The sequence below is a fragment of the Choristoneura fumiferana genome, chromosome 20 (genome assembly GCF_025370935.1).
Source record: "Choristoneura fumiferana chromosome 20, NRCan_CFum_1, whole genome shotgun sequence".
NCBI classification, from domain to species: domain Eukaryota; kingdom Metazoa; phylum Arthropoda; class Insecta; order Lepidoptera; family Tortricidae; genus Choristoneura; species Choristoneura fumiferana.
Genome location: NC_133491.1, coordinates 1,486,612 through 1,508,707, shown reverse-complemented (window position 1 = coordinate 1,508,707; position 22,096 = coordinate 1,486,612). Strand labels below are relative to the sequence as shown.

Genomic DNA, 22,096 nt, shown 5'->3' with positions numbered 1-22,096 from the left:
GCCCCAACATTCTATCCCTAATCCATTGTAGAATGTTCTCACAGTAATGCCCTGGCTTATCGTAGAATGTTCTCACAGTGATTCCCTGGCTCATTGTAGCTTTTTCGAGCCCAGCCGAGTATGAAAAGAGTTACGACAGTGGACTTTATGTACAATCCATGTCAAATTCAAATGTAAAAGTAACGACGATGAACCTTATGGACAATCCATGTCAAATTCAAATGTAAAATGAACGACGATGGACCTTATGGACAATCCATGTCAAACAATTCTTAACACTTTACTTTTTTCTGTAACCTTTTTATTTTTCCTTTTTGGACAATAAAGAGTATAAACAAACAGATAAACAAACAATGTTCTCGAAGTGATTCCCGGGCTCATCGCAGAATGTTCTCATAGTGATTCCCTGACCCATCGTAGAATGTTCTCACAGTGATTCCCTGGCCCATCGTAGAATGTTCTCTCTCACGGTGATTCCTTGGCCCATTGTAGAATGTTCTCACAGTGATTCCCTGGCCCATCGTAGAATGTTCTCACAGTGATTCATTGTAGAATGTTCTCATAGTGATTCCCTGGCCCATCGTAGAATGTTCTCACAGTGATTCTCTAGCCCATTGTAGAATGTTCTCACAGTAATTCCCTGGCCCATCGTAGAATGTTCTCACAGTGATTCCCCGGCACATAGTGGAATGACTTATCGTATGTCTGAAATTCCCTTACACCCGAGGCCCAGTGCTGCGTAAAACTACAGTCCAAGCCCAATCTGAGAGGAAGCTCGTGTCTGTGTGTGTGTGTGTGTGTGTATGGGCCGGAATTGATAAAATTTTCCTATTTCTAGGGTGCCCAGCAGCAGGACATGTATGATCATGATATTTTCGTGTTTCTAGGTGGCAGCCATGGTAGACGGACGCGACCGCCGACCGGAGCTGGGCTACAAGCTCGCCATGGAACTCAAGACCGCCATGAACGATCAAAAATGAACCCCACAAGCACCATACGGTTAACAACCACGTCATAAGTTTACTATAGTCTCTTGCGCACCGGTTAATTTAGACAGGGACAGTTGCTAGTGAAAACTTATCTTAGTTTTAGATAATGTGAAATTATCTCTAGATTTTTTTAGTTTATTCACAAGCTTAGGCATATCTAAGCTGCTTAATTTATTACATTGTTATTGTATTGTAGTATCTAAAAGTTTGTCAATTGTGTTATGTTTCTTTTCTTTTGTACAATAAAGAGTTTACATACATACATACATACATTGTTGAATATCCTACTAATATTATAAGTGCGAAGGTTTGTATGTGTGTGTGTATGTTATATTTGTTACTGATTCACGCTAAAACGGCTGGACGGATTTGGATGAAATTTGTTTTGAAGATAGCTGGACATCTGAAAGAACACATAGAATACTATTTACATCGATTTTTCCACGGAATATAGATACAATCTCCAAATCTCATCCGCTGGGTATAGGCATGAGATAACGTCTGAAACGATTTAAATCAAATTTAGTACGAAGATAGTTTAAGGGAAAAGACATAGAATATTTTCTATCCTAGAAAATTTCCACAGTTCCCACGGGATAAGCGGCAGTTGCGGGCAACAGCTAGTATTACATTACCTATATAAAACTGTTGGACAATTGTGCAGTAATGTACCAGTGGCTATAGCTTTAATAATTAAAAGAAAATGTGGTTATATAAAAAACAGCAGGCGGTTATTCAAAGTTATAAAAAAGTCTTAAATGTGCCTACTTAAAACGCGTAAAGCTTTTTATATAATTTAAATGGATTCACAATTGCTTTTTCCTGACAAAAAAAAAAGAAGAAATCTCATTTTTAATTCATGACTTCTTATTTTATTTATTTATTCGTTTTATTGTCAACTAATTTATTTTACTTTTACAGATAACTTATTTTTAGCTTTTAGACCACTACTTATTAATTACTTAAAATATTAGGAAAAATAATGTTTATATTAAAATGTGAATGTATAATTTTTTGTGCTTATTTTAACATTATTATATGTATAGTCGACCACAGAATCACCCAATGATTCAGTGTCAGTTATAATGAAATCGTCGGGTGACAAGACAAGCAAAAATCACTAATTACCACTTAAAGTTAAGAGGGATAATCAAACTTATGCATAGCATCGTAAGGTTAATATTCCACTATTTTTTTGCAGTGAGTGACTTTTGCCTTGACTTTGACTTGACTTTTGCTCTTTTGCCCTTTGTCACCAGAAGAAACTTTGAGGGTCAGATTTATTTCAGTCAGATTTCACTTTTGCTGTGATGCAGGTAACGTAAAAATGAGGAAGCAAGTGGTCGACTACTTTACATTATTTTTTTATATTTATACAATGTACGTGCGAAGTTATAGGTCGATTCACAAGAGCTAGCACGAACGTATTGAACGTAAGTAGGTAATGTTTCTCACTCTTTCTCTCTCCCTCTGCCTGTCTCAGCCTCCCAATATTTTGTAAATAAGTTATAGTTCGTTATTCAAGAAGAAAATAAATGTTTTGTTTTTATTTAATTCTTTTCTAATATTTTTTACACTCCATTTGGGCGGTTCTGAGATGAGTTTCTCTAAAAACACGATTATTACATTATTATATCAAACATTTTGTGATGCACACATATACGAGTATATCATTCACTCATTCAATTCATTTACAAATGAATGGCACAAGTGCCAGCTTTTGTGAGCTGACCTATACTAACATTGAACGTTGAAAACTATTAGTTACCTCAAATCCAACCATGTACTTAACTAACTACGCATTTAGAAATTTATTTTTAAAACGACCCAGTGATTAATTTATTTTATTTATTTAGATTTAAGTTTAACGATGTCTCAAATGTTTAAAGCATTATTTATTATTTACTTTGAAAACATGACATTAAATTTAGCAAAACTTGTGAGGAATACCTAAAGTACAATTCAATAGAATCTGTCAATTTTCTACATATTTAAGACACCCTATCGTGGGCACACTTGATTATATATGTCCCTGTTGTTGCAATTATCATCTAAAAGGAATCAAAAGAATAATAGTCACATCGCAAAGCCTTAGGCAGCCCGGTGTTTATATTAGTAGGCTGGAAGTGTCTACAGGATTGTCAGATTCTATTGAATTGGAGTTTACATATCATTACAACTTAAGCTTGACTTAATGGAATTACATTGGATTTTGATATGAAAATTCCTTATAAATAGTTCCTATTTTTTCAGTTAAATGGTGGTTTATTGTAAGCTTTTATTTACCTTGCCGTGTTAGTATGTATCAAAGCTAAACTTGAAAAGTACACATGTGGAAGCTGGATAACTGTTTGCACAGTGACTAAAAAAATACAACAGCTAACCAACAAATCTTATCTGTGGCTCGTATTTTATATCAATTTCAAACAATTAATAATTGACTAAGAAAATGTAATGAAGAACTCAGAAAATAGATTTCGATTAATTTATTGGCTCAGTATGAATATCTACATTATTAATACATTAGTACATTACACACATGTCAAGATATAAAGAATTTATGCTGAAATCGGCAAAAGTGATGTAACAGGAAAGCAGTTTAAAAAAGCAAATGTAAAACAAAATATGATGTCAATATTAAACTTTTATTTTATTTTAACTGAGCCATAAATTTTAAAAATAACTAATACGTTAAGTAGTTCAAAGGCAAGGAAAAATAACACTAAAATTAACTTATTGTAAGCCCGAAACCTACATTTTCAAATATCACCCAGATCGCTATTGTAACCATTTTGACGACCGGATAGCCAAGTGGTTAGAGAACTTGACTACGAAGCTTAAGGTCCCGGGTTCGATTCCCGGCCGGGGCAGATATTTGTGTGAATAACACGAATGTTTGTTCTCGGGTCTTGGATGTTTAATATGTATTTAAGTATGTATTTATCTTTAAAAATATGTTTATCCGTTGCCTAGTATCCATAGTACAAGCTTTGCTTAGTTTGGGACTAGGTCAATTGGTGTCAAGTGTCCCATGATATTTATTTTTTATTATTAAGTGACACCACTCAAATTATCACCACTGAAGTGACTATAAAACTAACTATTAGCTTATAATTAGCTGAAGTAAGCAAGTAACATTTAGACATTCCTGATAGTGAACTTAGATAAGCTTGAATCCTATTTATTTATTATGCCTTTCCCAAAAATGGGTTAGAACAAGAAAGTATGTTAAGCAGGTATCGGATAAGTTATTAGTAAATCTATCCATTGATAAACCATGAACTGTTCGCAAACTATATTTTACTAAAGCAGTTTCAATTTAAAAGGCTATATAAAGCCAGTCTCGTCAGTTGATGTTTTAACATTTTAGACGAGAATAGTCTGCATAGACAATTTTTATAATAATATGTATAACAATATTTGTTTATTTCGTCACAGTTCCATTGTGCGGTGTATTATTAGACTGTGTTATTAAAAAAAAGAGTACAAATTATGCACAATTGTTGTGTATATTAAGGTTCGTCCACACCCTGCGCATACTTCGAAAACAATGTAGTTTCTGCAATGCTATACGATTATGTGACTCGTGGATTAAATAGTCAGTAAAAGAAAATATATAATCGTTCTGAATCGAATAAGACCATATATAAAATAATGATGACATTGGACCATTTTTCGAATACTAATTATATTAATTATTAGCAGGTTGGTCAAGATTTTTATGTCACTAACAATACACGTAACTAAGTGGGCCGGCGGGCATAAAGCTGCGTTTCCACCAATAATGTGCGAGGAACGTGTTTATAAATCATGATTTCATGAACCAATAGAAACGCTTAAGAGAAGTCTCTTCGTTCCATTCTCCATACGAACGTAGTCCCCGTCTCATTTGAAAACTAGGCAATAGAAATAGATGAAATTTTGTAAGTATGGACTAGACGTAATTATCTGTGCCTGTGGTTTTTCAGATTTTCATATAAATGTGTAATATCAGAATTACAGGAGCTCAAGTCGACAAAAAAAAGATGTCAACTTTGCACTAGAATTACAGACTAATAAAGCATTTTTTCAAAAATCGAAAAACCACAGGCATGGAAAATATAATGAATAACTTGATTGTAAAATATCATTGATTTCTGTGCTTTTACGTATAATATGAAGACAACGAAACCCAAAATTCAACGCCCAAATCTTGAAAAGCCTACAGCTATCTCGATATAAATTACGGACGTCGTTGCGGAAGGCATGGGGTGGGGCTGTGGGGGACGGCTGTGAGCGCTTATGTCACGAGCGATAAAGACAGCAATATCCCAAACGAATACCTAACGCGGCCACGCGGCTGGCAGGGAAACTTCTCTTAATTTAAACATCCTCGCACAGCATATCTCTTGTGGAAACAGCTGAGTGGGGTGAGGCGAGGTAAATGAAGCGTTGGAAGCGTTTCTATTGGTTCTTGAAAACACATCCCTCTCAACACATCCTCGGACATTAATGGCGGTAAAATCTAATATAATTATGATGAATCGTCGCAGAAAAAGCCCTTTGCCGCACATAACTAGCCCAGATAAGCCGACAAGCGAAGCAATAGAGAATATACAAGCATTTTTTTGTTTAAATATATGTTTATTACCTGACAGAGTTGTGAAAGATTTTTTTAAATATTAAAGAAAAGAAGATTATGTACGTTTTCGAGAAAATTTGTGTTAGATGAATATTCCCTATTGCCGGTTTGTTGACCTACAATTATTGCTGAACCGACAGTGCCGGCCCGCTTATGTATAACTCTACTACTTTAAAATCACATAGACGTGTTGGGGTGGAGCCGAGCCTGTAGAGTTTATGGTTGTTGCCTTAGGTTTAGAAAAGTGATAGGTCTGCATTTTGTTCCTCTACAACCGTGCACTGAATACGAGAGTTGAATCAACATACCAGTTGTTTTATTACTTTCCCTTACCCTTTGAGGCAAATCCAAGCAAATTAGCTCGTTGACGGCGGTTCTGTAACAGTACCTATGTTCGCAATTTCGATGCAGTTATGCCAACCGCACAGTAAGGTTGCAGGTCAAAAGCAGTCTCACTGTTACAGCTCTTCAAACAGTGGCAAATAATAACGAGTATTTTTTGAAAAACATATGTATTCAAAATCACCATTATTAAAATCTTAAATCTAATTTAAAACGACGACAGCCTGATTTGTGTATAAAATAAACATAATTCATAATTGAGCAAAAAAAAGGACTACATTAAACTTCAAAGAAGGAACTAACACCAGTTTCGTGAATATTATAAAAAAAAGTAATTAAAATGGACGAAAGAATGGTTCACGCAGTATCAGTTGTTGGAATACAAAAAAAAAACCACTACTACCTAAGCTGAATCAGAGACAATATTGTCTCTTTGTCTGTATTATCATAAAATCTCATTATTCAATTAAAGCGTAATCCCGACTCCAAATTAAAAGGCTTAGGCACCTTAAAGAAAACATGAATAGTTAAGGCACATTTATTTATTTCAATTAAAACCAAAGCAAGTTGTGATTTCATTATCTAGTGAGAAAACTAGACTAGGCGCTAAATAATTAGCAATCAAACAATTTGTGTGCAAAACTATACCCTAGCCTTGAGTTTTGAAATAAATATTATTATTATTATTATACAAACACGGTAATTTGAACATTACAGAGTTAACTTAACCCCCTTTACACCCCCCATGGTCCGCCGGCTGCTAATGTACGATCTTTAATTGTCGACCCTGAATGTACAATAATAATGTGTACAGTCGAGTTCTTATACTCCTGAGCCAACATTTTACAAAAATAAATATGTATACACAATATTTCTGATTGAATTTTTGCTCTGAATTGCATGACCTGATAATTCATGCCCTTATGGAAATGAAGGCATGAATTATCAGGTTGTGTATTCTTATTGTAGCATTAGCCAAATATGTGGTCTACCCTACCATCCTAAAGTTGATAATTGTGTGCATGTCATAAAACAATAATGTCAATAGATGTGTCTGTCAACTTGAAAGTTCGACTTTAGCAACATATTAATTTGATAGGAACTTGTTTAAAAATTGGAAGACCACTTATTTGGCTGATTGTACATTCCGCATCGATGAATACTCGGCCGTACTTTCAACGCACCCCTAGCATCAACCCGTGTAATGTTTTAATGTAAGTAAGATTAATACTATATTGAATATCACAATGAATTTTAAGGCAACACAAACCCTCAAAAACTTTTCTATAATAAGGTGCTAAGCTCAAGCAGCTGTGATACTAGACAATACCTCTCGTCCCAACTTATGAGCTATAAAGTCCAAGATTGTGATGACCAACTCTCTTCTACTGGCTGCGCAGGCCATGAGGATATCGAAGGCTCTGACATAGTCAACAGGGTCCACTCTGCGGAGATAGTTGAAGATAATGAAGAGGATCTCACGGAGTTGGTCTTTGATGGTAGACCAGATCTCACGGAGGGACACCAGGGCTGTGGAGAAGGAGACGGCAAATTCAATTTCGTAATGGTAAATTGTCATTGTTACTAGGCTCTTCTTAACCCAATTATTAGTCTAAGTCTAAGATTTGAGAAACCGTTCCATAAAAGCAAGCCGAGTCAGTGGAGGTTGGAGTTTGTTTTAACCCTTAAAAAGGTAGAGGCGATTTAGCAACCACATGCATCGAGTTGGAAATTGAACCATATTGACTTCACAATTCGTCACAATTTCCATTGCAATTATTGAAAATATGACTAGCTTTAACCTCCTGACGACCAAGTCAAATTTTTGATTTATGAACATTAAACTTAATATCATAAAAGGACACTGGGCGTTTGAATGTCTGGAGGTTAAAAATAACCTTTGCGAGGTAAGTATGTATAGCTGCTTTTGATTATGTGGTATTATGCTCCAGTAAATGGGGCCTTATTAAGGGTTAACCCAGTCTAGTTACCATAGGTGATTGAAATAAAATTTACTCGCGCACACTGAAGGTTCTGTAGAATAGAAATATGTAGGAATGTCAAAATAAAATTTCCCAATGTTCTCCTGACTTTTTTGTTTTTTTCAGATAGTGATGTTTCAGCAAAATAAATCATTTCATTTCATTTCAGTGAAAATTTTTGTTTCTTAAATAACAACAAGATGAAACTCACAAGACACACCAAGGCCGGCCGCACTTCCAATGCCGGCCCCCAGCGCTGCCCCCATGCGGCCCCCCGCATAACCCCCCACCAGCCCCCCTGCCAACGCGAAGGCCCCTGTGATCACCGCTGTGTCACGGTTCCACTCTATACGGATGTCAAATGTATCCGCTGAAAATAAATGCTATAATATAAGATACTGAAAGCAAAAAGAGAATGGGCTCTAATTTTAAGAAAAACTTAAAAAACAAGTGCTGTGATATACATGCATCAGCTCTAATAGAGCTGAGTGTATTATTTGATTAATAATAACATTTTTTTCTATCATTAAGATTACTTTTTGCAATTATGTAGTTTTCATTAATTTTGTTTCCTATCATATTATTGTATCTTGTGTTGTGAATAATAACGAAATCCATAAATGACACTTTTTGCAAGTTGAATTATACGCCATGACTTATGTATGTAGCCAAATTTGTGCTTTTTGACTGCATCTATGTTGGAATTTGAACTGAGTTACTCTTGGATGCAAATTGTAATTCTTCAGCTACATTACTATTATTTAACAGCAGCATGGAACAGTAAAGATTATTGTTTGCTTTTAATAATGTTATGATAAAGCTTCTAAACCAATATGAGATGCCTTACCTATTTCTAACAGTATTTGCTCGAGCCAATTGGGATCGTATCTCACTTCGTGTAAAAATGGCTCCATTTCCATCGTCATATTTTACAACCAAATATGTAAAATAGTATGTATTAGTTTTTCTCTGGCAACCTCTAAAACGAAAACAGCACTGTTATATTTGGAAAATTGGCAAATGAAACATGAATGAACGAAAATAAATACAATACGACACAAGGCGAAAGACAGATGATTGACGTAAACAAACAAATTGACAAATTTTGTGAATGACGTAAGTGGCTCGTTCAGGAATACATGGTAAATTAAATAGCTTACCATCTCCGAGCCTTTTTAAATTTGTTTTAAACTTTTTCATTACAAATTTTTTTTTCGGAGTTTTGTCTTTGGGAATAGCGTATTTAGGAACATGAATTTTAGAAAGTTTGCTACGGAGCCGTTTTAAGAGACTGCTTTACCGTAGATTTGGGTATTACTTATCCAGCGAAGGTGTATAATTGGATGAGGGAGTTCATGTGATGCGGCAAAATCAACAAAATGGCAGATGAATTAAAACATACCCCGACCATACCTCGAAGTGAGCGACCCGTGTATCCATTTTAATAAGTATGCCAATAAAACAGCCGGTACAACGGAATGCTGTCTGAATGTACCGTATTGCTTTGTCTTTACCCACTTTTGTTTCAATTATAATGAACTAGAGTTTACCCGCGGCTTCGCACGCGTACACTATTCGATGTGGTACTTAGTTACATTTGAAATTCCGGGATTTAACAAAATTCCCCTGGGAAATCCCAAAATGTATAGGTATCGTGATCTTCATTAAGGCTGTGTTAAAAACAACTGTAAGCACAAAATTTCATGACTCTTAGCCCAGCGGCTGTTATTTGGAGATTTTATATATAATATCGAGATATAAGGCATAGCTTATGTGTTATTTCAATAGAACTAAAGGAAGGCAACACAAGAGGTGGGAGGATGACCTGCCTAAACAGTTTAGAAGAGAAGCAAGGGATACAGGAGAATGGCAGCGGCTGGAGGAGGCCTATGTCCTGGAGACAACCTGATACGAATGTGCCTGGTGTCAACAAACTAAAATGTTATATTTTATTATCAGTGAATAAAGGCTATTTTTATTTATATATTTATTTTTTATGTGCTATTCCAGACGTCCATGCTATCTACGTAACGTACCAAACTTCATCCAAATCCGTCCAGCCGTTTTAGCGTGAAGGACACACACACACACACACACACACACACACACACAAACTTTCACATTTATAAATTATAAGTAGGATGATGCGTAGGAGAAATGATCCAAAAATATTCCAAAAGGTAAAGATAAACACTAAATGCGAATTATTGGTACTTAATGATGTTTATTTTCATTTATAAATTTATTTATATTAAAACCTTATTATTGTGTTACAATCAATTATCACGATCTACAAAGCAAGCAATATTTTGATACTATAATTTTCCATAATTTTCACATCAAATAATCAGTCATAATGTCAGCTGATAAACCTAGTTATTACAAAATTACAAATGTCAATAATTCGTATAAAAGTTCAATAAAATATAGTATCCAGTACAAATAATATTTATAATAAAAGTTAAAATAAATCACAGGAAATTGCTTACAAATAGAGAAGTCATATAATTTTATTCCTACTGTCCATATCTAAAACTATTTACGCGATCTATGATCAATCAATATAGTATTCAGTACACATTAAATAATAATTAAATAAATCACAAGAAACAGCTTAGGTACATTGTTATTTCACAACGACGGTTAAAACCGTATACAACCATAAAACAATTTTATCTACTTACCTAATCACATTTTAAACACCAGGTAAACTAGACAATACTTTTTTCCCTAAGATACTGGATGAAGTTTGCATAATCAATGTAGCTAGCGTCATTAAATCTGGGCTGTCGGCAGACAGGAGAGTGGCGGCTTTTTTATAGTCGTCGAGTCCCAGCCCAGAAAGATAGTCGTACACGAGGTCGAATATTTCCGCAAGTTTTGGCTTCAAATCTTTCCATATGTCCCTCATAGATATCGCTGTAAAAACGGTCATTAAGTATTTGGAGTTATTAAAAATGTCTCGGGTCGGGATGACACAAACACACAAACATCACGCCTGTATTCCCAAATGGGATAGGCAGAGCACACGAAAGGACACCGCTTCAAAGCCACTTTTAGCAATTTTAGGTTTAAATTTTGACAAAAAGGTACAATAGTGACAGGTTGCTAGCCTGACGCCTACGGTATACCTTAACCTATATCCTCAGTCGCCTCTTACGACATCCACGGAAGAAATGGAGAATGTATCGGGTATGAGATGAGCAGATAAACCTTTCCCTTCATATATTCGCGGGTATAAACAATCTTACATCAGACGAATAGGTACGGAACTACGTAGTATGGGCCTAGCCCAAGGGTCGGCAACCGTTTGAGTCGGAAGAGTCACAACTTACAATTTACAAAATTTCAGTCTTTAAAGAGCCACAATTTTTTTTCTTACTAACAATAAATAGGAAGTACATGCATAAATAAAGTTTGGAACTACAGAGCCGCAGCTTCACATCCAAAGAGCAGCATGTGGCACGCGAGCCGCAGGTTGCCGACCCCTGGCCTTAGCCATAAAAGACAAAACTAAAAACAACACAAACTTTTTAATTTGACAATATGACTGTATTGACTGTATAAACACAAAACTTACATAAAACTCACCAACAAGACCAATCCCGCAGACACCCCCCACCGCTCCTCCCACAGCAGCTCCCATCTTGCCTCCATACGCTTTGCCAATCAATCCACCAGCTAAAGCGAGTCCCGTGGTAACCAGGACAGCTCCTTTTGCTTTCTCACTGTTCATCAACACGCGGAAATTGAACTTATCACTTATCTTCAAGATTATATCTTCTATGGACGATGGATCAAATGGCAAACCAGTAGCACTTGAACGACGACGTGAGCAAAACTCATAGTCAGCGCAGCATTCATCTTCAGAAAAATCTGATTCAAAAGACATTTTTGAAATATTTAGAGCAATTTAACAAAGATTACGTTCTCTGGCTGGGAAAAGTAGTGATGATTGGCAAGATTGGATGCAATGTACTGGTTAGCTATTTAAATTTTCTTGAAACTACCCTTTTTTATTGCTTTTTGTAGAAAACAATTCGTTCAGAAATTTAAACCATAGACTAGGTAGAGGCAGTTTATCTATTCTCTTTCTCTTCTATGGGCCTGCAGGGCTATTATGAAACTTGAAGTTCGTATCGTACCGTCCCTCTCGCTCTCGTATTAAACAGTATAAGTGTCAGAGAGACCGCACGACACGAACTTCGAGCAACGTAGTAGCCCTGCTGATTGATCTTGTCATGTCAGTCAATTTGACAGACTGAAAAAAGTAAATAAATAAAAACGCGATCTACATATAAAGTTGCTAAATAATTGAAATAAACGATACTTACTGAATTAAAAATGTCTCAAAAAACTGCGTACTGCCGCCTGAGCTCCCGCATCGCTGAAGAGAAGCAACTACTTGCCGAAGAGAAGTGGATTATCGACGCTCTCAACAAAATCCGCAGTCAACGGAATGGCTTACAGGTTATTTTCATGTTTTCGTTTCAAGTCAAGCGAGAGTTATATTTTGATATACAAATACAATACCAGTTAATATAACAACAATAAAAGGACCAACGTGCTTTGAGCGTGGAGTAGGAAGATAAAAGATTGTTCATTGATAATTACAGACATCCGCAAAGTAATGTTTGACTCATAATATTATTTGTTAATCGACAGTCGTTTTGAGTGCACCTTACGTATTGATGCTAGAACTATAATTACTACAGTCAAGTTTTTAAATAAAGTTGTGTATACATATTTTTGTAACTTTGGTCATGTCAATATCTTTGCACTTGACTGTACCACTCCTGAAACTTATTACACAGCATAATTATAAGTAAAAAACTTATGAAAGTACTTTCTGTAGTAGGGTTTCATAGCTTTGTAATACTGATTTGCTTTTTCGAATATGGAATGTCAACTTCTCTGGACTGGAGATGCTACTACTGCATGCATGAGTGGTCTTGCATAAGTTGTTTACCTATAGATAATAGATAGCTAAGTAACTTTTATTTAATTAGTTAGTTTTGATTTATTGTCATGTTTCTTTTCTCACACAGATTGAAAGACTTGAATTAGAAAGTCTGAAAACTCAGCTGATGATGAGCAACCGTTCCCTGCTCAGCCCTAGTACAACGCCAGCTCCCTCCGAGCCTTCGACTCTTGATACTGCATTAAAAATGATGACGAGCAACCCATCAGCCTCCAGGGCACCGAACACTGAACTGGAGGAAGCCCTCTTTAGCCAAATAGTTGACACTGGTTGCAACGAAGAGGCTCTTAATTTGACTGTTACAAATCCTGTATTAAGTAAGTATAGATATGATAATAATGACCGTACCTGGGATAACTCGGGGCAAGTTCTAGGGATTTGATATTGAGAAAAAAGATGTTGATATAATAAATTATGACAACATGAAAAAAGTAAACAGTGTTATAAAAGATGAGGGAGCATGAATGAGAAATTGGCTTTGAGTCATTTATAAATATTTTAAGAATACCCTGTTGACCCATTGAGAAAACATTTAGCAGTTTAAAGTGGATATTTTCATCTAGAGGGACAAATATGGAAAAAGTATTGATTATATATTATGAAAATTATTTTAAAATAAACTTATAAATATATACATTTTTATTTGTCTATTTTTTTCATTTAAAAATGAGAAAATATGTAATATTTATTTATGTCGAGTAACATTTAGATGTTGGCAGTAAACGGCCAATGTGGTCAAAAATATCAGAACATGAGTTCATGTTTCAATATTATTGATCTCGTTGGCCGCCCTGAAATTGTACAATATTTTATTTTTATTGCAGGTCTTAACTTTGAAAACTTTAACGTGGAGGAAGAGGATGATGATGCCTCGGATGAGTCCCAGGACGAGAACACCTCTGACAACATGCTTATTGACATGAACATGTTCATGAATGGCAACATTCATTTGTAGCCAGACTAATACACAAGTGGAGGTTTATGAAGTTGTCTTTGAGAGGAACACTACTGTGATATTAATGAAGTAGATTGAAATAGATTAGCGAGCAAGCATATGGATCTGATGTTAGCCAGTTAGAGAAATGTCATTAAAACAACATCTTAAAACAAGTCTTTAATTAACAAAGAATTTATTCAAGTATGTCTTAAATTTAAGATTTACATTATATGCCTTTAGTTTGTAATACTAACAATAATATGTACAAGTTTTTGTTATCGAATAAAACATTGGCGTTTTACTGAATTTATCATTCAAAATGGCACAGATAATACAAACTGCCTGAAGGGTACAAATCGAGGCACTCAATTCGTTACATGTTGACTTTTATGAGATAAATGACGTAGAGCCTTCATAGATAAGGAGCTGGTGAGAGAAAGAGAAGTCATGTTGTTCCTTCAAAAAATATGGAACTTGAGTTAATCGAAATAAACATAATAATATAATTTTTTTATTTACATTTTAGTACCTTGTCACTTCATAAATGTACAACTGCCCAAAGAAAAAGTTTTTTGACATCACCAATCAAATGAGATCTATTGAGAGTTATCATCAAAACGCTAATCAAATCACTATGGCGACATTGGCAAAATACGTCTTGCTATCACGGCAAGAGCGAGCCATTAAAAAAAAAACACTTGATTTAAAAGCAACAGTGAATTGTGAGGTCACTTCTTAACAAACTCAATTTAATAAAAAAAAAAACAACCAAATGAATAACCTCTTCCTTTTTTTTAAATCAGTTCAAAATTTTTAACTAAAGATCACCTGGAGTGTTCAAAGCCTCAACAAAATAACAAAAAAAAAAAGATGAAATCAAAAATTTTCTAAAGTTGATTAACAGTGTTATAATTAAATAAATATTTTTTAAGCAGTTCATTTTTGAGCTTGCATCTAACTGTACCATCTTTCAGGACCATTACAACGGTAGATAGAAATGCCCATCCAGCATTAGTATTGTATTTAATTTTTGTAAAATACGCTGTTTATTGACCCAGCTCCTAGCGCTTCCTAGACTTTTCATATTGATGCAGTGACCATAAAAATAGACAGCCTGTATAAAATTTCAATGCAATTAGTACATTTTTTGGTTAATTCTCATGGTGTTTCCACCGCTTATGATTAGGATTGGAAGCTAGTTACAAATATACAAAAAGTTATAATTTATAAACCAGGCAAATTATAGTTAGCCACGGATTGTAAACGCATTGAAAAATTACACGACTTTGGTACAACCCCCCATCAGAAATAGCACACTGTGATATAGAAACTACACAACTTTAATACTTTTGATGGTACCATCAGCCAAATATGTTCTCTACCACCCTAAAGATAATAATCGTTTGCATGTCATAAAACAATAATGCCAATAGACGTGTCTTTCAACTTGAAAGTTCGACTTTAGCGACATATGCATTTGATAGGAACTTGTTTACAAATTGATAGACCACTTATTTGGCTGATGGTACAAGTCCTTGAATATAAGAGTAAAACTTTTTTAATAGCATCGAGTTCACATTCTTTGAGATAAATCGCTCTGAAATATACAGCGGCGACTGTACTAAGCTCAGTTCAAACACTTGTCTAAAGCAGAGAACATGACCCTAAACTAAAACTTTACGTTATAATCATTTCATTATCATTTATCATCATCGTACAAGCCGGAAGACATACTGCTGAACATAGGTCTTTCCCTTTCCCTTTTCTTGTTGGCTGTACATTTTATTGACTATACTTGCATTGCCATCTGAACTAAATACAAGATTGAAGGGCCATAAACGAGTTTTTGAAGCTTATTTCATCAGATCATGATCCAAATCAATAAAGGACGACCGGGCAGCCAAATGGTTAGCACCTGCCAAGAAGCTTGAAGTCCCGGGTTCAATCCCCTGTTGGGGCAAATATTTGTACGGATAATATGAAACAACGCTCGAGTGTTGGACGTTAATATTTATCTATACACAATGTTTTTCTTGATTTCCATTGACAACGACATGGCTCAGTTCATTGATAGAAACTACTCTGGAAATTAACTTTAAAATTTAATACATACAAAAATATACTTTTTTCGTCCTGTTCGTGTGCTCACTAAATCTGCCGTGAAGCAGCAGTGCTTGCACTGTTGGGTTCCGGCGTGGAGAGTAAGACAGCCGGTGAAATTACTGGCACTTGAGGTATCCCATCTTAGGCCTCTAGGTTGGCAACGCATCTGCAATCCTCTTGGTGTTGCAGGTGTCTATGGGCGGTAGTTATCTCTTACCATCAGGAGACCCACTTGCTCGTTTTCCATCCTGGGTAATAAAAAAAATATATCTAATATAACTTTGCAATAATTGTTAAAAATCAAATTATATAACTCAAAAACTTGAAAGTGATATTTTAAGAGTTAGGCCACTGGTGTCTTATCGAAATTAACTTCATTGGACCCGTTGAATGTTTCCTTAAAGTCAACGGAAATCAAAAATAACACGTTATGCGTTGCCTAGTACCCATAGTGCAAGCTTAGCTTAGTTTGGGACTAGGTCAATGGGTGTCAGTTGTCCTATAATATTTAGTGAAGACGCATTATAAATTTGAAGATACAATTTGTTTTATAAAAAAATAATATTTCAGCGACAAAACGAGAGACTTTAGCTAAGAATTATGTTTACGACTAAAGTAAAAACATAGATGCCAGCAATCAACTCATAAACTTTCCACTTTACAGTCTTTCTCATGACTTTAAAAAAAATAAAGCATAAAACAGGACACACATCCACTACTCAATCTGAAGGTAATTTAAGTAGTTAGTTCACAGGAGTTCATATAAGTAGTGGAAAGTTTACAGTAACTTAGGGTAGGAAATAACAAACAAATTGTTTTTAATAAAGGCGGATCTAATACAAAAAAGTCTATTCTAGTAAATCAGAAATTTAAAAGACAAATCTCTCGCCAAAAAATCTGGCCCTCAAATGTATGCAGAAATAGGTAGTTTTGTATGTAGGGTGGGCCAAATTTTGTGCCACTGTACAATTTATAGCAATGCCTCCTCGAATCTAGGGTACGGTTTACAAAACAAATTAGAAACAACGAAAATAAAGCGATTAAATAAATATTTAAAATCCCTAATCAGCCACTCAATGGAGTTAAAAATTAGGTTGGAAATAAGATCAACTTTAGGTTATTACAATAAGATTCATCTCGTTCTTAAACACTTAACACGCCATCTATTACAAATTAACAGGGAATAAAGAATTTAAGTTTCGATATTATTAACTATTAATAATTAATAACTTCTGTCACGTAATAATAATCACAACAATTATAAGTATGAATGTCTTTTTCGCACGAGCAACGCTGGAAACCGCCAAGTATGGTGCCAAGTCTCGCCAAGATCTGTGCAACAGCAAAAGCGATAACCATCAATACCGCAATTCCTTAGCTCAAGCCTGAGTTCTCGCACGATGACTCACTTGCACACGGCCAAGTTTTAGTCAACTATCATCAGTGTTAGCGGAGGCCGAGCCAAGCGCTGAACGACCGCCAAGTCCTGGTGAGATACGAGACGTGAACAAAGTCCGTGTGGAGTACCAGATAGCAGCCTTTTTTCTTTTTCTGAAGCGACGGCCAAGTTTTAGCCAAGTCTGCGAGCATGGTGGCGTCGATCTTCCGGCCGTTCGTCACGAGGTGGCCGATCGCGAAGCGCACATGGCAGGGGGGCGCGGACGCGGGCGCGGGAGCGGGCGCGGGCGCGGGCGCGGGGCGCGATCACGAGCGCAGCGCGCACGACGTGTAGAACAGAATGTACGCGGCACTGGACTTGACCTCGCTCGACGATATCTCTGTTACCACGTGGTCGTCGTATTTGTACCATCTGGAATTCATTCATAAGTTTTAGTAAAAATATATTTTTCAAAAACATTTAAAACTGTATAGGTATTACAGCTTAAAACGAATGCTCTGTGTAATTATATGTAGTAAATACGTTTAAAAATAACTGGATACATGATTTAGTGCTGTTCATGCACTGTAATCCAACTTCCATTATTATGTGCATACCGACGTGACGAGACCACTGGAAATGGGTCAAAAACTTGAAAGATTTGACCTAAAAAAAAATAGCATAAAATTGATATTAGTATATCACAAGTCAAATAAAAGCTGCTAGAAACATACTTTTCCGAAATGTGCACTTCCCTAGAAAGATTTGAAAGGGGCACTTTTTAAAATCATGTATTTCCCTAAGCATTCACCATCTTAGAGAAGAAAATCAGAATAGATTTAAAACAATCATACTCACTTTCCATAAACGCTGCTCTTGCAATACGCTGTATAATGCCCGCCCTCCATAGACCCGTAATGATTGGATACCGCGTACAAATTATACACCTGGTTGTTGGGGCTGCAGTTCAAAGAGAACTGTCTCATGTCCAGCTCTTCCAACGGGAAATCTATGTAGGTCTGTTTCTTTCTGTAAGCGTTGACCATGTATTCCTTTGGGTCGACGTAGAAACGCTTAAAGTGTATGACTAGAACTGGGGGGAGGCGCGAGATGTCTAGTTTCTTGACAGCGTCGCGTTTTTCTTTGCAGTTGGGGCAGTTCCAACCGGGGATGGTTTCGCCGTTCAAGTAGAGCTTCAGGCAGTCCTGGAAAAGGTGTTTCGTTTATTTTGACGATGGAATAGAAGATTTATTTGCATAGAAGAAGTAGTTACTTCAATAAGTAGATCCAGCAGAGTTTGTGATATTTATAAACTATATCCCACCAATATTATAAATGCGAAAGTTTGTAAGTCTGTTTGTTAGTTTGTTTTAGGTTTGTTTGTTAATGCATCACGTCTAAACCGCAGTACCGATCTAGATGAAATTCGGTATACAGATAGTTCGAGTCCCGGGCAAGGGCATAGGATAGTTTTTATCCCGGAAAATTGCATAGTTCCTACGGGATAGCGATAAACGAATTCTGCCCGGACGGAGTCGCGGGAAAAGGCTAATACTAACAAAAACTAGACCCTGCCACTAAGTTAAACACTCGTCCAAAAAAAAACTAAACAGTGCCGAGCCGATCGACGTCTTTTTCGCTCTTATTGCGTGGCGCTTTGTGTCTAAGTAGCTCCTCCAAAGCCAAATAGCTCGGCATCGTTTGGCTTTTTTTGTAGGAGTGTTTAACTTAAGGGTAGAGTCGTACACAGCTTTTTGATTATCTCAAACCGTTTCCGCGTCGATAAATCTATGTGGGGAGACCCTAACTCTCTGAGCCTGAACACAACAGCGTAAGCATTGCTGCTCGGTGGCAGAATTGGCGAGAAAGATGACGATGCTGAACGGACTTTGCACAAAGTGTTACCACCCGTAAAATTTGCTATGCTGTATTTATCTGGCCGGTGCGGTGGATGCAAGTGGCAAGTTGTTAATCATGATATTCTAAGCGGGATCCGTTCAGTGGTACGTGTTGTGGTACGGCTGACGTTACCTGGAGCGAGCAGCGGTTGGCGAGCGCGGGCAGTTCCAGCGACAGGTTAGAGAATGACTCGTACGTGGCGCTGTGCGCGCCGCACACGGTGCACTTGACCGTGGACTTGATCTGGCCGTAGAACAGCCGCAGCACCAGGCTCTCCTTGGACTTGGTGTACTCGTGCCACGCCTTCTCGGACGGCGGGAGGCTGTCCTGTAAACGAGAAGACGATTTTTCAAAACAGAAGTCATTCGGGTGCCCTAAGGTTTGAACTGGCTTACTTATCTTATTTCGCCCACCGTTTCCTGTTACTTATTAAGTAACGCCACCTAATTTTCTGTGAACGTTCTACTGCCACTGCTCCGAAAGACTTCAACGTCCACAAAGGCGTTATCGCCCATCGTTGGGAACCTATGCGATGAAACATATAGGTCGATTCACAAGAGCTGGCACGAATGAATTGAACAAAAGTAATGTCACTTAGACATTTTTGTAGGGAAATGTTTAAGTATTCAAATAGATAACACACGGATACTCTCATTCACTCGTTCAATCCATTCGTGCCAGCTCTCGTGAACCAACCTCCACTAATAACTACCTGAAGTCCTTCTTGAGACCCTTACCACCGCTCCCCTAACCCTCTGAATCCACTACTTCACTTAGCCAGAGGGGTTGCAACGGACCGAAATCGCTTTGCATCTATATCTACTACGCGTGAAAAGATCGAAGATGAAACGCACTTCTACTTTGTAAGCTTTGCCGATACACTACCGTGTGTCTATATAAACCTAGGTAAAAATGAAGACTTAAAAAGTTGGCATTGAAATTCCGTCGATAAAACCAATTTTTTATCTAGTTATTTTCAAGTCGCACACGTAAAAAAATACGCTAAATATCTGGTGACCAAGACCATTTCTTGTCCTCATTTATTATGTATTCCTGGTGTGACAATCATAGGTCTACACGCGCCACGTGCAAACGAATACGACTTATGCGATAGAGTAAACAAATCTTATGCCTAAACATCGTTTCTGTGAAGGATTCAAACTCCTGCTACTTGTAGTACTTATTCTGTGATTGAGCTGTCTGTCTTCAATGGGTATTACCTTGTGTGGCGGTTTGATGCTGAACTGCAGATCAAGATGCAACCAGTCCATAAGGATGGTGAGGAACTCGTGGGAATCCTGCTGCTCGCAGCCGCGGAACGCGCGCTGGTGCTTGCCCACTTCGCTCTGTGACAACATTACAAAACATACAACCGGGTACTTGACAACATCAAGCAATTGAGATACATTTTGACACAATAATTTTAAAACTTTCATGGTAAATTACATTAGACATATTTTCTACGGGACGTAGAACGCGATTTCCTTTGATGAGCTCGCTATATTTCGAAGTATTTACTTGCGCCAGCGTCACGTTTTTTACAGATTTCAGATTAATAGTCATCACCTACATGATTCAAAAATCGATAAATAAGAAGTCTCTACGACATAATATAGACAGAGACAGCGCCAATTTTCTGAGACAGAGATTGGGGACGGTCCGACAAACATCTCAGATCACTTCCTCCATCAATTCCCTTATGCGCGAGCGCTTTTCCCCAATCAAATTTGATTTAATCCCCATGCTCCCCACTTTGGCGGTCCCTGGGAACGTAGTGTGACAAGAGTGAAGTGATACGTTACCCTCAAGTCCTTTGCGGCGATGAACCGGTACTGTCCGGACCAAAGCGCGCGCACGACGGCGGCGAGCTCCTCGGCGATGGCGCCGCGCGTGCCGTGCGACCTGATACAGAAACAGACAGGTATAATCTACGACCACTCTTAATCCACCAGGAATCAGCCCCTCTTTTCTCGGAACCTCCTTTTTTTTACATGATAGGCGGGTCACCTGATGGAAAGCAATCACTGCTACCCAGGGGCACCCACAACATAAGTTTGAGTCATACGTAACTCGTTGTCGGCCCTTGGAGAAAGGAGTAGGTTCATTTTTCAAAGATCCCTAAGTTGTACAGGTCTGGAAATACCGGCGCTGCAAGCTGATTCCAAAGTTTCAATGAGCGTGGCAAGAAGTTCCGCAAGAAACTAACCGTAGTGGACTCCCAACTATTGAGGTGGCAAGGGGAGGTTGAAAAGAAAGTCGTTAAAAAAGAAAAAAAAGAGTCCTTACCTGTTGACATGCTCCAGGTACTGCCCGTTGCAGAAGTAGGTGACCAGGATGGCTGTGTTGTTGAGGCACTGGATGATGGAGTTCATGTAGCACGTGTTGCCAAGATTCTTGAGTCCCGTGAGCCCGCGGCCCTGCCAAATGCACACTTACATTATAGAAAATACATTGAATTACTATAGTTTTAGCTTGCTTATCCCCTATCAACAGTGCACGACCGTTAAAAGCTGTAGTGCACTGTTGGTAGTAAACAAACAAGCTGCCTAAGCAAAGTAACCAAAATACACCGTATGATTCAGGTATGAGAGGGTTTGCGGAGGTATGTATCAATGAACAACAACCTCTTGTTTTCCGCTGCCACAGTTGCTGTGTTAGCGGAGGAGCACGATAGGTAGGCTGTAGCTCACTAAGTAGAAAACTGGGAACTGAATTTTTACCGTTTTTGTCAAACTTTAAACCTAAAATTGCTAAAAGTGGCTCCGAAACGGTAACGTTTCGTGGGCTCTGCCATCCCCATTTGGGAATACAGGCGTGATGTGTTTGTGTGTGAATCTTTACGTAGTTAAAAACGACTGTCCCTC

At 37.3% G+C, this 22,096-nt stretch overlaps 5 protein-coding genes across 7 annotated transcripts in view; 2 read left to right on the top strand and 3 right to left on the bottom strand.

Moving 5' to 3' along the window:
* Positions 1-3,776, top strand: part of Naam (Nicotinamide amidase) — a gene marked incomplete at its 5' end in the record, with an annotated part of 30,085 nt that extends 26,309 nt beyond the window's left edge. The window contains 1 exon segment of the mRNA XM_074103504.1: positions 888-3,776. Coding sequence (XP_073959605.1) covers positions 888-980 — 93 coding nt within the window. The 3' untranslated portion in view covers positions 981-3,776.
* Positions 3,777-6,479: 2,703 nt separating this feature from the next.
* Positions 6,480-9,059, bottom strand: LOC141439262 (uncharacterized). 2 transcript variants are annotated; one of them, XM_074103508.1, is made up of 4 exons: positions 8,984-9,059; positions 8,782-8,913; positions 8,146-8,304; positions 6,480-7,482 (listed from the first exon to the last, which is right to left on the bottom strand). In XM_074103508.1, the coding sequence occupies exons 2-4, from the start codon at positions 8,858-8,860 to the stop codon at positions 7,256-7,258; spliced, it is 465 nt and encodes a 154-aa protein (XP_073959609.1). In that variant the 5' UTR covers positions 8,861-8,913; positions 8,984-9,059; the 3' UTR covers positions 6,480-7,255. The 2 variants fall into 2 exon arrangements, with proteins under 2 accessions (XP_073959609.1, XP_073959608.1); XM_074103507.1 differs by having other exon boundaries at positions 8,782-9,024.
* A 1,307-nt stretch (positions 9,060-10,366) lies between these two features.
* On the bottom strand, positions 10,367-11,921 carry LOC141439261 (uncharacterized). Its single transcript, XM_074103506.1, has 2 exons — positions 11,526-11,921; positions 10,367-10,853 (listed from the first exon to the last, which is right to left on the bottom strand). Exons 1-2 carry the CDS (start codon positions 11,824-11,826, stop codon positions 10,630-10,632), a joined length of 525 nt encoding a protein of 174 aa, XP_073959607.1. The 5' UTR covers positions 11,827-11,921; the 3' UTR covers positions 10,367-10,629.
* Positions 11,922-12,188: 267 nt separating this feature from the next.
* LOC141438913 (uncharacterized) lies at positions 12,189-14,153 on the top strand. The gene is made up of 3 exons (XM_074102972.1): positions 12,189-12,404; positions 12,983-13,232; positions 13,740-14,153. Exons 1-3 carry the CDS (start codon positions 12,279-12,281, stop codon positions 13,868-13,870), a joined length of 507 nt encoding a protein of 168 aa, XP_073959073.1. The 5' UTR covers positions 12,189-12,278; the 3' UTR covers positions 13,871-14,153.
* The window catches only part of LOC141438912 (ubiquitin carboxyl-terminal hydrolase 8-like), a 36,547-nt gene continuing 28,467 nt past the window's right edge, over positions 14,017-22,096 (bottom strand). For both annotated transcript variants that reach the window (XM_074102969.1, XM_074102971.1), the window contains 6 exons: positions 21,519-21,649; positions 21,035-21,134; positions 20,453-20,578; positions 19,365-19,559; positions 18,192-18,538; positions 14,017-17,765 (listed from right to left, as the gene is read on the bottom strand). In XM_074102969.1, coding sequence (XP_073959070.1) covers positions 17,660-17,765; positions 18,192-18,538; positions 19,365-19,559; positions 20,453-20,578; positions 21,035-21,134; positions 21,519-21,649 — 1,005 coding nt within the window. In that variant the 3' untranslated portion in view covers positions 14,017-17,659. The remainder of the gene's footprint in view (positions 17,766-18,191; positions 18,539-19,364; positions 19,560-20,452; positions 20,579-21,034; positions 21,135-21,518; positions 21,650-22,096) is intronic.